The sequence below is a fragment of the Perca fluviatilis genome, chromosome 4, assembly GCF_010015445.1.
Source record: "Perca fluviatilis chromosome 4, GENO_Pfluv_1.0, whole genome shotgun sequence".
NCBI classification, from domain to species: Eukaryota; Metazoa; Chordata; class Actinopteri; order Perciformes; family Percidae; genus Perca; species Perca fluviatilis.
Genome location: NC_053115.1, coordinates 38,011,046 through 38,028,032, shown reverse-complemented (window position 1 = coordinate 38,028,032; position 16,987 = coordinate 38,011,046). Strand labels below are relative to the sequence as shown.

Below are 16,987 nucleotides of genomic sequence, written 5' to 3'. Positions count from 1 at the left end.
AGCTGTAGATCTCTGCAGTTCATCCAGAGTGATCATGGGCCTCTTGACTGCATCTCTGATCAGTCTTCTCATTGTATGAGCTGAAAGTTTAGAGGGACGGCCGGGTCTTCGTAGATTTGTAGTGGTCTGATACTCCTTCCATTTCAATATTATCGCTTGCACAGTGCTCCTTGGGATGTTTAAAGCTTGGGAAATGTTTTTGTATCCAAATCCGGCTTTAAACTTCTCCACACCAGTATCTCGGACCTGCCTGGTGTGTTCCTTGTTCTTCATGATGCTCTCTGCGCTTTAAACGGACCTCTGAGACTATCACAGAGCAGGTGCATTTATACGGAGACTTGATTACACACAGCTGGATTCTATTTATCATCATTAGTCATTTAGGTCAACATTGGATTATTCAGAGATCCTCACTGAACTTCTGGAGAGTTTGCTGCACTGAAAGTAAAGGGGCTGAATAATTTTGCACGCCCACTTTTTCAGTTTTTTATTTGTTAAAAAAGTTTGAAATAGCCAATGAATTTCGTTCCACTTCATAATTGGGACCCACTTGTTGTTGATTCTTCACAAAAAATTACAGTTTTATATCTTTATGTTTGAGGCCTGAAATGTGGCAAAAGGTCGAAACGTTCAAGGGGGCCGAATACTTTCGCAAGGCACTGTATATTAGATACATAATAGTTATGTGGTTTTGTTGTAAAAGTTGTCGGATGGATAGACTTAGGCTAGATGGGGAATTATTCAATTTCCTGACAATTTAGAGCAACCAAACTCAAACAGGTGACAGGTGAGGATATCACAGCAGATTGTTCGGTGGGGCTGCGTCATGCCAAAAGATCTTTCCCTTGTTGCACTGCAAGGGAGGAAATCAGGTGTGATGTCGAGAAAATCTTGACAGACAGTAGAGACTGGATGACCCATGAGGTTGATACGTTGGCAGCATATTTTCTTGTTTCTTGCACATTTTGTACAGTATTTCCTGATATGTTTGCTGTTGTATATGTTTTTTTTGTCTGTACAAGCTTCCTTTGTGTATTTGTGGGTGGCTGCTTACACACACAGTCTTTTCATGACACACGATTTTTGAAACCTCTACACTCAGAAGTGCAAAACTACTAACTAATCTAATCTAATCTTGATTTGATGAATATTTCCAGGCCGTATATGGACTCTGAGAACAAAGGCAGAACCATTGACATCAAGTAATATTTCAGAAATGTAAAGTTAGGCACAAACATAACTTCTAAGCTAACTGTCCACAATGTGGCCACAGTGAGTGCAGAAACCATGCATTTCTACTGCATTTACCAATGTTTAACACACCAAGCAGTGTGCTGTATGGATTTGCTGTTACAGAGGTGGTGTAATAAAAGAACCACATTAATAAGTTAGTAACCCTCATGCTGGCCACACAGTATCTAAATACAACACAGCATTAGCATCATTAGCAGGCCCAAACAGAATCTGCAGTTTTAGTTTTTAGCGGTGATCCAGATTAAAAATCTGTGGAATTTAGCAGACAATTTTTTTTTTTTCGCTTGTGGTGGAGATGTGTCGACATTCATTATAGTTTTTTCTTTTTCATCTGCCAAAGAATTCAGCATAAAGTTCGGCGTCCGCCTATTCCGTGTGGCCCTGCTCATCACGAACGGTATAAAGTGAAAACCATAGAAGCGGATATCCGAGCGGGAGAAGAGAGTGAAGCACAAACCTTTGTAGTAGAAGAGACATCTGTCGGCCAGGACGAACCACCTCTTGTTCCACTGCTTCACTCCACTGCTGGCCTGTGGGAACACACACGTCACACGCTCATTCATCAGATAGCTCAGACTAAAGCTGCACGGCTCACACCGCCCCGCCGTCAGCTGCCAGGCCGAGTACAGAGAGGGGGCCTGCCAGTCTCTCAGGGCTCACAGTAGACCATAGGAATGTCTGGTTATAGTAATTAACAAAGTTGTCTGTACTCACGATGTGAGGAAAATATGCGAAAACATGCTTGAAGACCGTGATAACTTGCGTTAAATGAACGGATATTAAAGTATACTTAGTTCTGCCTTTCCGCTTTCAGTGTTCTGCTAAAATACAACAACTTGCTTGTTGAATTTAAAAACGAAACAAAAGAAAGAAATGCATTTCCAACATTCTTTTACTGAGAAAATTGAACATTGAATTGAACATAAAAGGCACCACTGAAAAAAGAATGACAGTTAAATTATAAAGAGTAAAAAAAAAAAGCTAACTCAAAAAAGTGTGTCTTTGGCGATATGTCGCCTAAATTCTCACAAATAAATGATGAGAGACCAACATAGTCACAGTACCAGGCAGGCTACTAGGGGTAATCTAGTTAAACAAAAACCCACAATAGATGCACTATGCAGATCTAATGTACAGAGCCATCACAATGTGGAACAAGTTACCAACAGTTATTGAAGCACCCAGTAAGGCAGTAGTTATAAAAGACTACTGAAATAACACAACACTAACGGCCCTATCTTGCACTCGGCGCGGCGCAAAGCCCGACGCAATTGTCTTTGCTAGTTTAAGACCGACGCAGTTGTCAGTTTCCCGTCCAGGGACCACGTTGTTCAAATAGCAAATGCACCTGCGCCCATGAGCGTGCTGGTCTTACAGGGAGGTGTGTTCAGGTGCATTCTTGACATATTGCTATCTTGAGGCAGCGGGAAGTGATCGCGCCATTCACCAACAAAAGCCTGGTCTAAAGTCAATAGCGCAGCATTTCATTGTTATTTTAATAGCGCATTAATGAAATGCGCCTAGGCTCGTGCACAGCACGCACACTATGCTTGTTACACACACAGGGAAGCGCAGCAGCACACAAACGTGCAGAAGATTAAAAATAAAATATTAAGCAGCAAATCCGCCATCATAATAGCGATGCGCCAAGGAACAAACGCGCCTGGCTTTTAAAGGGAATGGGAGATGATCTCTGATTGGTTTATTGCATGTTACGCCCAAAACACACCTATGAATTAATTAAGACACTAAGTACAACCCTTTTGAACCATGCGCCAGGCACACGGACCCTTTTTTATTGCTCATAAATTAGCAAAAGTGGATTTGGACACGCCCTAATCGCGCCATGCGCTTCACGGTGGTAGACTTAGGTGCGCATATTTTGTGCGGGGTTTAGGCTTCATTCCCCAAGAAAATGTAACCTTTTTAAATAAATAATGCAATTTTCCCATGCATTTTGTGTCTCTTTGTACTCGTGTTGTGTCCCTTTTTGGTCGTTTCTGTTTTCTTTGGGGTTGTTTCGGGTCTCTTCTTTTATCATTTTGGACCATTATTATTACCATATCTGTGTCTAAAATCTTGAAAAAGCTAGAGCACATAATCAATAAATAAATAAGATGAAAAACTTGCTAAAGAAGTCCAACTACAATTATTAGATCTGAGAAAAGTCTTTTTGTTACATTCACTTGGCTAAGGTGCTGCCCAAAACTGCTCGGGTGCTGCACCTAAACCTTATAATTGGGGTGGGGGTGGGGAGGGGGACCCTGTGGAATGTAATGTGTAGTTTTTCCCTGACTTTTACTTGTCTTGAACATGTTCTCATCTCTTTATGTGTTCTGTGTCTTGTTTCACTGGATATGTTTTATTGTGTGTGGACCCCAGGAGTAGCTGCTCTACCTTAGTGGCAGCTAAGCGAGATCCAAATAACAGACAATAATAATCAACATCATCATCATCTTCATCATGATTATTGTTGTCAACAAATCCCACGGCCTTGATCAACTGCCACTTTGCTCGTTTGAAAGCCATGATGTCTCTCTGTCTTTCATTTTCTCAAAGGCAGAGCAGGATACCCAGGGCTCGGTTTACACCTATCACCATTTCTAGCCACTGGGGGACCATAGGCAGGCTGGGGGGGGGGACTCATATTAATGTTAAAAAAACTCATAAAGTGAAATTTTCATGCCATGGGACCTTTAATCTTAGCCTCTGTATTCCCGCTGTTACTTAAAGCAAGTTAGTATTGCACTTCTGAAAAGTTGGGGGAGTCACAAGAGGCAAAATCAAAACAGAGGTCGAGATATCCAAAGTTGTAGTCCCTAGTATGGGCCAAGCTTCAAAAACACTGGATCCTTCCATTGCCGCTAGGCGTGCTGTTTTGTTCGACATCACTATGACATCATCGGGCTGATTTTCCTAGACCTGACACGGCTCCCCCAGAGCAACAGAAGGCATCATAGGACCACGGGCTGAGTAGGACTAAACATGACCAGGGGACTGGTGTAAAGCCAGAGGAGTCACAGTAATATGGGAGGAGAGAGAACAGCTTTGACCTGCTTGTACAGCCATCCCTGTTTGCTGACTGCTGCTTTGGGATTCCTGCGCATGGAGTTGGAGCGCTTCCCAAACGTGGCTGCCGTTCTGGGAGTACCTCTGGGAGTACGAGACGTCTGCAGGGAGAGACAGATACATTACAATTTCTACTTCAAATAAGTGCATTCAACCATGAAGGTACAAACGCAGAAGAGCAAGAATCGAGTACACGTACAAAGTTCTAAATACTAAGTTGTTTTTAGTTAAGGTGCAGACAGACAGAGAGACAGACAGACAGACAGAAAGAGAGAGAGAGAGAGATGGACAGAGAGAGAGAGACAGACAGACAGACACAGACAGAGAGAGAGAGAGAGAGAGAGAGAGAGAGAAACAGACAAACAGAGAGACTGACAAAAAAGAGACAGACAGACAGACAGAAAAAAAGAGGAGAAAGAGGGTTTAAATATTGGTTATGCATTTATTAAATAGTATTTGTGAAACATCAAGCAATTCCCACTGTAATAGTGAGGTATAACGGAGCTATGAACTTCCACATACATGGTAAAGAGAAATTGCTCGATAGTGTGTCTGTGTGTGTCCATCCGTTGGTCATGGGCAGATCAGTCATGCCATTGCTATAGATGGAGCCAATTAAACGGAATTATTTTCTCAAATAACATGAGGTTAGCGAGGGACACGAGGCCAACAAAGGATGTGACGGAAAACTTGGTTACTGAGCCAAGACCCTTTAGGCAACAATAGCGAGTGTGATCACACTACTTCCTGAGGACTGATGACACTAAAGGCAGTACACAGTTAATATATTGACCATTTCTTTTCTTTTTTTTCAAATTTCTGGAATTAAGGATTGATACCCAACCTTACATTTTGCATCAAACCTTCACAGATGTCTTTGAAATTAAACTGCAGCCTAACGTGCTCTTCTTTTTGAGCGGAGCTGCTCAGAGACGCAAAATGAATTTCAGTGTAAAATGACAATGAAGTTGTATCGTATTGTATGTGTGTGCGTGTGTCAAGTGTGTGTGTGTGTGTGTGTGTGTGTGTGTGCATGCGTGTGTGCGTGCGCTCACCCGGGTGTAAGGCTGGCCTTCTGGGGACAGGTCTGACACCATATTTGCACTTTTGGAGTGAGTGATCTTCTCAGCATTAGTATTCACCTTCCCATTCATATCCAAATCACAGTGCCTGGACAGAGGAGAAAAAGACATGCTGTTAGTACATCTGTACTTCTACCTCTTACTTCGCCTGCCAAGAGAAGTTGTGTGATTTCCAGAACACTTACTGTGTAAAATATCTGATCCAAACTGATTTGCCCAGGTCTAATCTGCTTCAGTCTACCACACAGCAGACCTTTTCAGCAGAGAAAAGACCAATGTTTACATCTGCCTGACAGGACCTCTAGTGGTGGTGTGAATAATGACTCTTGGCTGTCAGATGCAAGGGTTTTATGCTGCCATTGCTTTGACTGTTTTTGTTACGGTTTCTGTTACCATATATACAGTATCTCACAAAAGTGAGTACACCCCTCACATTTTAGTAAATATTTCAGTATATCTATTATTAATTAATGGGACAACACTGAAGAAATGACACTTTGCTACAACGTAAAGTATTAAGTGTACAGCTTGTATAACAGTGTAAATGTGCTGTCCCCTCAAAATAATTCAACACAGCCATTAATGTCTAAACCGCTGGCAACTAAAGTGAGTCCACCCCTATTTTAAATTCCCATAGAGGCAGGCAGATTTTTATTTTTAAAGGCCAGTTATTTCATGGATCCTTAGATACTATGCATCCTGATAAAGTTCCCTTGGTCTATGGAATTAAAATAGCCCCACATCATCACATACCCTTCACCATACCTAGAGATTGGCATGGTTTTATGTCGGTTAGCCTAATAGCTGGTTTGATTTGCATTGAGAGATGATTTTATGGAAAGTACCCCATGCCAATCTGTAGGTATGGTGAAGGGTATGTAATGATGTGGGGCTATTTAATGCAAAGACTAATCCTTATAAGGAAGCAACTAGTATACATTGGATCCATGAAAAACTGGCTTTAAATATAATATAACCTTCTTCTAATGAATAACATAGGGTGGACTACCTTTTGTGCCAGTGGTTTAACATTAATGGCTGTGTTGAGTTATTTTGAGGGGACAGCACATTTACACTGTTACACAAGCTGCACACTTAATACTTTACATTGTAGCAAAGTGTAATTTCTTCAGTGTTGTCCCATTAAAAGATATAATGAAATATGTACTAAAATGTGAGGGGTGTACTTACTTTTGTGAGATACTGTATATATATAATATATAGGTGTGTGATCACAACCAAAAAGGTTGGGAACCACTGATCTCCACTGCTATCATCTGGTCTACATTACCTAAGTTACATTTCTACTGCACCTTTGTATTTATTTATGCACATATAACACTGCACAGTAGGGGTGTGAATCTTCACTGGTCTCTCGATTCGATTACGATTATCCTGTCAACCATTCGAATCGATTCAATATTATTATATATTGCTACACATGGTTTAAACTTTTGGCCATCTGTTTAAACTTCGCTGCTCGCTTGTCAGCTAGTTTTCACATACTCTTTTCACACGTAACTGCAACATGTAGTGTTCAGGTGTTACAGTTGACTTCATACTATGTGGATATATTCTTTTTTATGAAATTTTTCATTTTTTTAATTACAGTACTTGAGCTACTTTACAATCTTTCCACATACCCACTGGCAACTGTTTTTTTTTTCTTTCTTTTTTAACGAAAGGCTAATAAATAAGACAAGAAACCATGTGGGGGGGGGAGATGAAACTGAAATAAAAAAACAAGACAGCCAGCACTCACTACACACGACAGTAAGCATGATGGGTCCGCGTGCAGTAAAGGCAATGAGTCTAATCTATGCGTTTGCTTGTTATTTCTGACAATTTGATAAACAAAAACAGATATTATGATTGAGTGAATAAAACCCCAGATTTACAAAACTGATTAAAAAAACAAACATCAGATTGATATTTAAATAAATCCCCAGGACAGTCTGACACAGCCTGACTCTGGAGATAAAACAGAGATTAGCACTCATATTCAACTTAATGTTCTGCTTGTTCAATGGTTGTTTCAGAGCCGGCCTGACCCATAAGCGAACTAAGCGGCTGCTTAGGGCCCCGTGGCTACCAGAGGGCCCCCAGCAGCTGGTCTATTTAAAGATAGTGTTGCTGCTAATAGGTCTCATTTTAAATGTATATTTGTACATTTATGAATGCTTAAACTAATATTTACAATACACAAGTTGGTTAAGTGCCAAGTGCAGTGGCAACATGTTACAATGTGGAGAGTCCCCAAACCAAATCCTGCTTAGGACCCCCAAAAGTCTAGGGCCGCCCCTGGGTTGTTTGGTAAATTGCTCTTAAACACATTCAGAGAGGATTCAAGTACAAGTTCTTATCATTTTGGTGCTGGTGATTTTCCATTGGGGCTGGCTAAAACCTCTTTGTGTGTGTGTGTGTGTGTGTGTGTGTGTGTGTGTGTGTGTGTGTGTGTGTGTGTGTGTGTGTGTGTGTGTGTGTGTGTGTGTAGTGGGGGCGGGGGTGCCAAGAAATTCCTCTATGCAGGAAAAACCCTGTTATCAGTAGCACTGACTATTGAACTTGCTTTGTGATCCATGAAACTATAAACAGTAAAATGCATGTTTCCCCTAGCATCCAACATGTCTGAGAGCACCATTCCCCTAGCAGCCTTCCCAGGCCAGCTGATGAGCTGTCAGTGACTCCTGCTGTTCATGCTGCAGCCATTGCTAATGAATCATGCATAGCATGGCATGGTTTTATTTCAGTTAGCCTAATAGCTGGTTTGATTTGCATTGAGAGATGATTTCATGGAAAGTACCCCATGCCAATCTCTAGGTATGGTGAAGGGTATGTGATGATGTGGGGCTATTTTAATTCCAAAAGGCCAAGGGAACTTTATCAGGATGCATAGTATCCTGGATCCATGAAATAACTGGCCTTTAAAAATAAACATCTGCCTGCCTCTATGGGAATTTAACATAGGGGTGGACTGACATTTGTTGCCAGCGGTTTAGACATTAATGGCTGTGTGTTGAGTTATTTTGAGGGGACAGCACATTTACACTGTTATACAAGCTGTACACTTAATACGTTACGTTGTAGCAAAGTGTAATTTCTTCAGTGTTGTCCCATTAAAAGATATAATGAAATATTTACTAACATGTGAGGGGTGTACTCACTTTTGTGAGATACTGTATATATATATATATATACAGTATCTCACAATATGACTACATCATATTTGTCTCCAGCAAAACAGACGGAAAGCAGAAAATGCAGAAAATGTTATGTTACTGTATGTTCTTCTTTACAAATGAAATAAATGTCAGACTGACTGACATGTGATGTGCATTCTTCGTAGAAAATTTGTTTTTAGAAATGTCTTATGATATATTGTCTCTCGCAATATCGCAATACTCAATACTATCGATTCGCAATACTTCTAGAATTGCTATCAATAAAAAAACGTGATACAAATCCAATCGGCACCCACGTATCGCGAAAGAATCCAATCGGGACAAAAGCACATCGTCCCAGCCCTGGTATGTATACAACATGTGGGTCAGCTGTAAGGTTGGAGGATGCTTAGAGGAAATACAGAGCGTGAACAAAGTGTTATTGTCTTGGGTTTATTGGTTAATTAATGTTGTGTCAGAAGTGGAATCCACTTGTGAACCCTTGTAGAATAGAGAGGGATACTAATCCTTCTGACCAAAAGAAAACTGAAAACACAGCCAGTCCTGTGTGCCCAGATTTTTCAGCCCTAATGTACAGTATATGATTTGTAGATTTGTGTGTGTGCAGGTAGGTGTGAATAAATGTAGCTGACTATACATATTACTGCTGGTAAGTTGTGTTTATAGGTTACTTACTGCAGATAGGAGTGTATGGTTGCAGGCTCTTCCAGCTGGATCTGGCTCACTGCTGGTCCAGCTGGTCTACTGGGGTCATGTTGACTGCAAACAGACACATGAAGCACACAGAGGACATAGATCAACACACCATGTTAAAGATGGCATCCCGGGATGTCAAATCTCTCCATTGTTCAGTTGGGATCATCAACAGATAATCCAGGATGAAAAACAATTACATTTTATCGAAACTCGGGTCTTAGTTTTCACAGTTTCTTCAATTCAATTTCAATTCAATTTTATTTATAGTATCATATCATAACAAGAGTTATCTGAAGACACTTTATAGATAGAGTAGACCACACTCCATACTCCATACATTCTTCTATCACTTATGATACAGTAGGAATGCATGACATCACACAGTCAGCTGACGCATCAGCTGATCAGAGCACAGCGGCACTGCAGCTGTCTGCCTGCATAAGCTCATTCCTCGCTTAATTTGCTTAACAGTATTTAGAATCCTCAGCTACTTCAGGGCTTCAAACTCAGCTGTTCTGGATCCTAGGGCGCTCTGAAAGTGTGTGTGTGTATTTGTGTGTGTGGCATCTGGCCTAGTTTCTGCATAGGAGTATCTGTGCGGCATCCTCACACATACAGTGCCTTGCGAAAGTATTCGGCCCCCTTGAACTTTTCGACCTTTTGCCACATTTCAGGCCTCAAACATAAAGATATAAAACTGTAATTTTTTGTGAAGAATCAACAACAAGTGGGACACAATCATGAAGTGGAACGAAATTTATTGGATATTTCAAACCTTTTAAACAAATAAAAAACTGAAATATTGGGCGTGCAAAATTATTCAGCCCCCTTAAGTTAATACTTTGTAGCGCCACCTTTGCGCGCGATTACAGCTGTAAGTCGCTTGGGGTATGCCTCTATCAGTTCTGCACATCGAGAGACTGACATTTTTGCCCATTCCTCCTTGCAAAACAGCTCGAGCTCAGTGAGGTTGGATGGAGAGCGTTTGTGAACAGCAGTTTTCAGTTCTTTCCACAGATTCTCGATTGGATTCAGGTCTGGACTTTGACTTGGCCATTCTAACACCTGGATAGGTTTATTTGTGAACCATTCCATTGTAGATTTTGCTTTATGTTTTGGATCATTGTCTTGTTGGAAGAACAAATCCGCCCCAGTCTCAGGTCTTTTGCAGACTCCATCAGGTTTTCTTCCAGAATGGTCCTGTATTTGGCTCCATCCATTTCCCATCAATTTTAACCATCTTCCCTGTCCCTGCTGAAGAAAAGCAGGCCCAAACCATGATGCTGCCACCACCATGTTGCGACAGTGGGGATGGCGTTCAGGGTGATGAGCTGTGTTGCTTTTACGCCAAACATAACGTTTTGCATTGTTGCCAAAAAGTTCGATTTTGGTTTCATCTGACCACAGCACCTTCTTCCACATGTTTGGTGTGTCTCCCAGGTGGCTTTTGGCAAACTTTAAACAACACTTTTTATGGATATCTTTAAGAAATGGCTTTCTTCTTGCCACTCTTCCATAAAAGGCCAGATTTGTGCAGTATACGACTGATTGTTGTCCTATGGACAGAGTCTCCCACCTCAGCTGTAGATCTCTGCAGTTCATCCAGAGTGATCATGGGCCTCTTGGCTGCATCTCTGATCAGTCTTCTCATTGTATGAGCTGAAAGTTTAGAGGGACGGCCGGGTCTTCGTAGATTTGTAGTGGTCTGATACTCCTTCCATTTCAATATTATCGCTTGCACAGTGCTCCTTGGGATGTTTAAAGCTTGGGAAATCTTTTTGTATCCAAATCCGGCTTTAAACTTCTCCACAACAGTATCTCGGACCTGCCTGGTGTGTTCCTTGTTCTTCATGATGCTCTCTGCGCTTTACACGGACCTCTGAGACTATCACAGAGCAGGTGCATTTATACGGAGACTTGATTACACACAGCTGGATTCTATTTATCATCATTAGTCATTTAGGTCAACATTGGATCATTCAGAGATCCTCACTGAACTTCTGGAGAGAGTTTGCTGCACTGAAAGTAAAGGGGCTGAATAATTTTGCACGCCCACTTTTTCAGTTTTTTATTTGTTAAAAAAGTTTGAAATAGCCAATGAATTTCGTTCCACTTCATAATTGGGACCCACTTGTTGTTGATTCTTCACAAAAAAATTACAGTTTTATATCTTTATGTTTGAGGCCTGAAATGTGGCAAAAGGTCGAAACGTTCAAGGGGGCCGAATACTTTCGCAAGGCACTGTATTGGACGTTCTTAATCTCTGTTTCTTTAACACATACACACAAACACACACACTTAATGGTTAGGAGCCTGAATGCAAGTAATTGATTGGAGGTGTGTGTGTGTGTGTGTGTGTGTGTGTTTGTTTGTGTGTGCGTGCATGCGTGTGTGACTCTAGAGCTACCAAACAAAACAAGTACTGGGTCTGCCTGTGTGAATGCCTGAATGTGTGAAGTCCCTGTTGGGTTTTGAAAACAGGCCTTTTGTTTACTGCTGGTGGCAATATGGTTTCTGATAAACAGTCACAACATTATAATAACATTCACTGATTTGAACTGAATCATCACTGAGTCACTGAAACATAATAACAACAGAACAAACAGTCAGTGTGTGTAAAATCCAATCCAAAATTATGTTGTCAGGAGCCTGCAATGCAAGTAATTGAGTGTGTGTGTGTGTGTGTGTGTGTGTGTGTGTGTGTGTGTGTGTGTGTGTGTGTGTGTGTGTCTGCTGATTTATGTGTTTGAGAAAGTCTCACAGGGTGGCGCCTGCCTGCTCAAGGATAACCTACAAACCTGCATAGAAACAGCTTCTGGATAAACAGTTCTCATCAGGCACCAGGATCCACCTAGTGTATCTGTTGGAGGACAAACTGCCAGCTGCACAGCTCGGGACTAACAGGAATGTTTTTCCAACATCTAGCTAACCACAACTCGGCCAATATGTTTAAAGATAAACAAGGCAGTTCCAGTTAGATTCCCGCTAGGACTTGTAAAATCAGCATCGCATTTTTAGACTGCGCTACGCAGCCACACCTCAGAGGAAGTGGTAACAAATCAATCAATCAATTTATTTGTCATGTGAAATCATGTAAAACACAATGTCATTGAAATGAGGAGGTGGGGGGGGGGGAGAGTCCATCACACACCTTGTCCTCACCATTGTCAATGACAACAATCACCGTCTAGATCTACGCTTTACACTGCTGCCATCTGGCTGCAGATACAGGACTTTGAGGCGTAGAAGTACTCGCTCTTTAGGCAGGGTAGGGCACCGCTTAATGTAGGTTTAGCTGAACAAACCACTCTCTGCAGGGCCCTGTGCTCCTGTTCGGTGCTGTTTCCGTACCGGGAAGTGATGTTCCCTGTTAGGACGCTCTCGATGACGCAGGAGTAGAAATTCCTCAGTATTTTAGGGGGATATCCAGTCCACCCTCTCCACCGAGGACCCGTTAATATTAAGTGGGTGTAGTTCCTTCCCTACTTCTTCCCAAAGTCTACTATCATCTCCTTAGTCTTGCTGTCATTCATGAGTAGGTTGTTATTCTGACACTAGCAGGGCAGGTCCTCAGAGTACAGCAGGGGGCTCAAAACACAGCCCTGGGGTGCTCCAGTGTTAAGGATAACGGGGGTGGAAGAGGTGTGTCTGCCCACCCTCACCATCTGTGGTCAGCCTGTCAAGAAGTCAAAGATCCACATGCACAGTGAGGTGTTTAATCCCAGGCCCTTGAGCTTTGTGACGAGCCTGGAGGGAAATATGGAGCTAAATGCTGAACTGCAGTCGATAAACAGTAATCTAATATAGTTTCCATTCTTTTCCAGGTGAGACAGGGTGGTGTAGAGGGTGCGTGCTATGGCGTCTTCTGTCAAACGTTTGGGACGGTAGGCAAACTGTAAAGGGTCCACTCCGCTGGGTAGTGAGGATGTAATCCTTGGCCAGCCATTCAAAGTATTTCATCACTACAGAGTTGAGTGCCACTGGATGGTAATCATTCAGGCAGGCTGGTCTTGTTTTCTTGGGCACAGCAATGATGTGGGTATGACAGACAGTGACAGGTTGAATATCATTGCTAATACCTAGGTGGTCAGCAGATAGTTTGAGGACACACCCACTGATACCGTCAGGTCCTGCTGCATCTCTTGGGAGTTTACATGCTTGAAAGCCCTCCCGAGGTCATGCTCAGAAAAGGGAGATATACTGCTGTGAGAGGTGCACCAACCCATCCATTAACCTCTGCTTCAGCTGTTTCTGCATGTTGGCTGCTGATGGCCTCAAAGCGAGCATTAAATGTGTTTAGCTCACTTGCTATAGACGCATCAGCACTTGACAAGGAGATGGGGTTGGATTTGTAATCTGTCACAGTTCTTAGACCTTGCCACATGCTTCTGGGGTTGCCCTCCAGTAACTGTAGTTCCACTTTCTTCCGTAGTCCCTCTTTGCCTCCTTTACTGCTCTATTTGTGGAATGATTTAACTGTAGTTTTGGGTACAGTTCCGTCTGTTGTTTTACAAACTAAATCTACCACAGACTCAGTGATTCACTTGATGTCATCTGTGTTGACCTGGAACGTGCTTCAGACTGCGTTGTGTAGTGCAGACTGTAGGGCAACCTTTGATTGGCTTGACCATTTCCTGACCTCGTGCTTCACTAGGGGCATGCGCCTTAGTTTGTTTACCGCTGTGATAACGGCCGATGTAAATTCCCATGGTAGAATTAATTAATCAGTTTATTATCCAACGCCTTTACATTAGCTAGCAAGCTGCTTGGCGGAGGATATTCATGTGGACGGGATTTCAGCAGGTGTTTAATCCCTCTACTTTTGCCTTGTTGCCTCCTCCGATCAACTCTCTTTGTCAACCCAAGCTCTCTTCCTTGCGCTCTGTGCGCATTCTCGTAAAAGGGGGTGTTTGGGGGGTCAGTTGACCCTTCTCCTGCACAAATCTAATCTGGAATTCCCTAAGGACAATAAAACACTGTATTTCACTACTTGGAAATGCAGAAAGTGCAAATGTATCCCACAGCTTCAACATATAGTACAAAACTCAGCTTTCATTACTTTCGAAGAACTGGTTCAGAAGTACCGAATAGGTCAAGAATCTTCTTTTCAATACCTACGACTCAAATTGGTCACTACACATGAAGGCCGTTTTATGGTCGTGCGTAGAATCGACGGCGTACCCCCGCAGACCCCTCTGCGTCTATGCGGGACCCTACACCGTAGCCTGACGCGCACCTCTCGAAAAATTTAACTACACACCGCGGCCACGCACGTAGCGGCCACGCACGTCGATCGGGTTCTCCTCCGTAAACAACATGAAATTAAGGAAAGGGTGAACTTTTCCTGCTCCAGATTTCCCGCCGTGGTCAGAAAGCAACAGGGGAGACAGTGGCCCAATCCCAAAGTGAGCCCTGAGGACTAAGGACTCACAGACTTAATTGATCTCAGGTGCTAAGTGAGTGAGTGTGTGAGGCCACATGGGCTCAGATAGGTAGAAATGGGATCGGGACAGCACTTCACGAGATCACATGTTACCTTGGCGACGTTTAATAACAAAGATGTTGCTGACACTTAACGGTTTGGGAATTTTCATTTTAAGTTTGTTGCTTTCCACACGCCCAAGGCCCAGGAGACGGCTACCTGATTCCAAACTCTTGTCTTACAAGCTGGACAACAGGTTTGTCCGTTCCGTGGTCGTGTGTCGTGCTGTTGTTTACCTTCGTAATTTCCGGGTTTCCCTATCGTCTCCACGGTAAACGTCACAACGCTTTGAACTGTGGGTAATTCCCTTTGGTGAAGTCTGCATCGATGCAGACTCACGGAAAGGGCTTGGTAAGTGTGTACTCAAACCCTCACGCCCTTTGAAATCCACATTGGGACAACCCTAAGCCCTTATGAATTTCGCGAGAACGCGCACCAAAGTCTGTGAGTCTGTGAGTCCGGACTTTGGGATTGGGCCACTGTTTCTCTCGCTATGACTCTAGAGTCACAACTTGCTCCGAAGACAATTGCCGTCACTCTCTCACTTTCTCCCTCGCTCTATCACCTACTCCCCACCCACACACACATACATACACCCCGGCTCGAGGCAGACACCAACGCACAAGTAAACAAAGAGTTTCGCGATTAACTCTCCGGAAACCCCTCCCCCAGCATTCTGGCGTTGAAATGCACCGCGATGCAAAGAAACACGTTCAAACCCCGATGCAGAACTCAGAAAGGGTCCCGACGCCGTAGGAGCGACGCCGTAGCTACGCCGTGGAGTTTACGCACGACCATAAAACGGCCTTTAGGGTCAACTCTAAACATAACAGGCTTCAACTATCCACACTAGCAGAAGAAATAGTCAGGCTCACATTACTTTATAAAACTGTATCAAAATTGTAGAAACCTATCAACACTGATCTCTCCTTAATACCAAAATGGGAGAAAGATCTATCCATGACTTCTGGACAAACACATTCCCAATGACAAATAAACCCAACTTCCAGCTGATTCAAGACAAGGTAAACTACAGAAAACACCTCACCCTCGAAAGAATGCACCAAATGTGGCCACTCAGATTCAAGGCACTGCCCACGCTGCCCGCCTAACATCTTAAGACGATTACACCCACACAATCTGGCACTGCCCACCCATACACCCAAACACTTCCGGAAGGAAATCACTGATAAACTGTCCTTCACATTGAACTACAGGATTCCACTCTCCCTATTACTCTGCTTATTAGGTTAGGTATCATGAGTCACACTCCTCAACCATATTATAAACGGAGTACTCATTGCTCTAACTGTCGCAAAGAAGACCATCCTCCTAACCTCGAAAAGCAAGACAAAACTAAACATCCTACTATAGTATATAATCTTTTCCTATCATTATTTAGTTATTTTCATCTTAGTTAGTACATTTTGTTTGAATACACACTATTTGTATTACTATTATTGTTATTATTGTATTGTACATTAACTTTATCTATATCTCTTGAATCAGTTGTACATTTTATTTCCAAATTGTATATATTTTAAATATTGCTCGTGTAGTATTCAACTATTATTTTATGTATATTGTTTCCTATTATTTAATGTACTCTGTATGTGTGCTGTGCGTCTGATATTTTTGCTGCTGCAACACCATTATTTCCCATTTTTTTGGGATCAATAAAAAAAAATCTATCTAATCTATAAATGTGATTACATTTCAAGGTTTTCCTTGGCAGATGGAGTTTAGTTTGGACCTTCAGTCACATCAGTCAATACCTAAGCAAAGTCTACCTGCTGAGGAAGGCTGTGAGATGCGGTAGAAAGTTCTCGAAAAGGCTTGTAAGCAGACCTCCAGTTCCTATTTTATCCGTTTCCAAGGTAAAGAATGAACGCTTACAATTTGCAGTATTGGTCGGACAAACCTCAATAAAGAGTTTTCCTTAAATGGTTTAGCCTACGTGTGTATTACAGTTAAGATGAACATATGCAAGTGATAACTACAGAAACTAATACTGCTTTAACATAAGAGGACATGCTACTCCCACTGCCTGATTGACAACAGATGTGTAGTGAAGTAAAAAAAAAGCAAAACACCAAAGACATACAGGCAAAACCAAACCAACGTCTTTAAATTCCTGCTCCTGATTTAGCACTGCACCACTGTAGAACACCCCAGACACACACCACCACACCGTGTCACATGACACGCGCACACGCGCACGA

At 42.4% G+C, this 16,987-nt stretch overlaps 1 protein-coding gene across 16 annotated transcripts in view; it reads right to left on the bottom strand.

Annotated features, from left to right (window-relative positions):
- Positions 1–16,987, bottom strand: part of plekha6 (pleckstrin homology domain containing, family A member 6) — a 135,321-nt gene that overhangs the window by 67,994 nt on the left and 50,340 nt on the right. For all 16 annotated transcript variants that reach the window (XM_039796336.1, XM_039796337.1, XM_039796328.1 and 13 more), the window contains 4 exons: positions 9,263–9,346; positions 5,379–5,493; positions 4,308–4,424; positions 1,712–1,784 (listed from right to left, as the gene is read on the bottom strand). In XM_039796336.1, coding sequence (XP_039652270.1) covers positions 1,712–1,784; positions 4,308–4,424; positions 5,379–5,477 — 289 coding nt within the window. In that variant the 5' untranslated portion in view covers positions 5,478–5,493; positions 9,263–9,346. The remainder of the gene's footprint in view (positions 1–1,711; positions 1,785–4,307; positions 4,425–5,378; positions 5,494–9,262; positions 9,347–16,987) is intronic.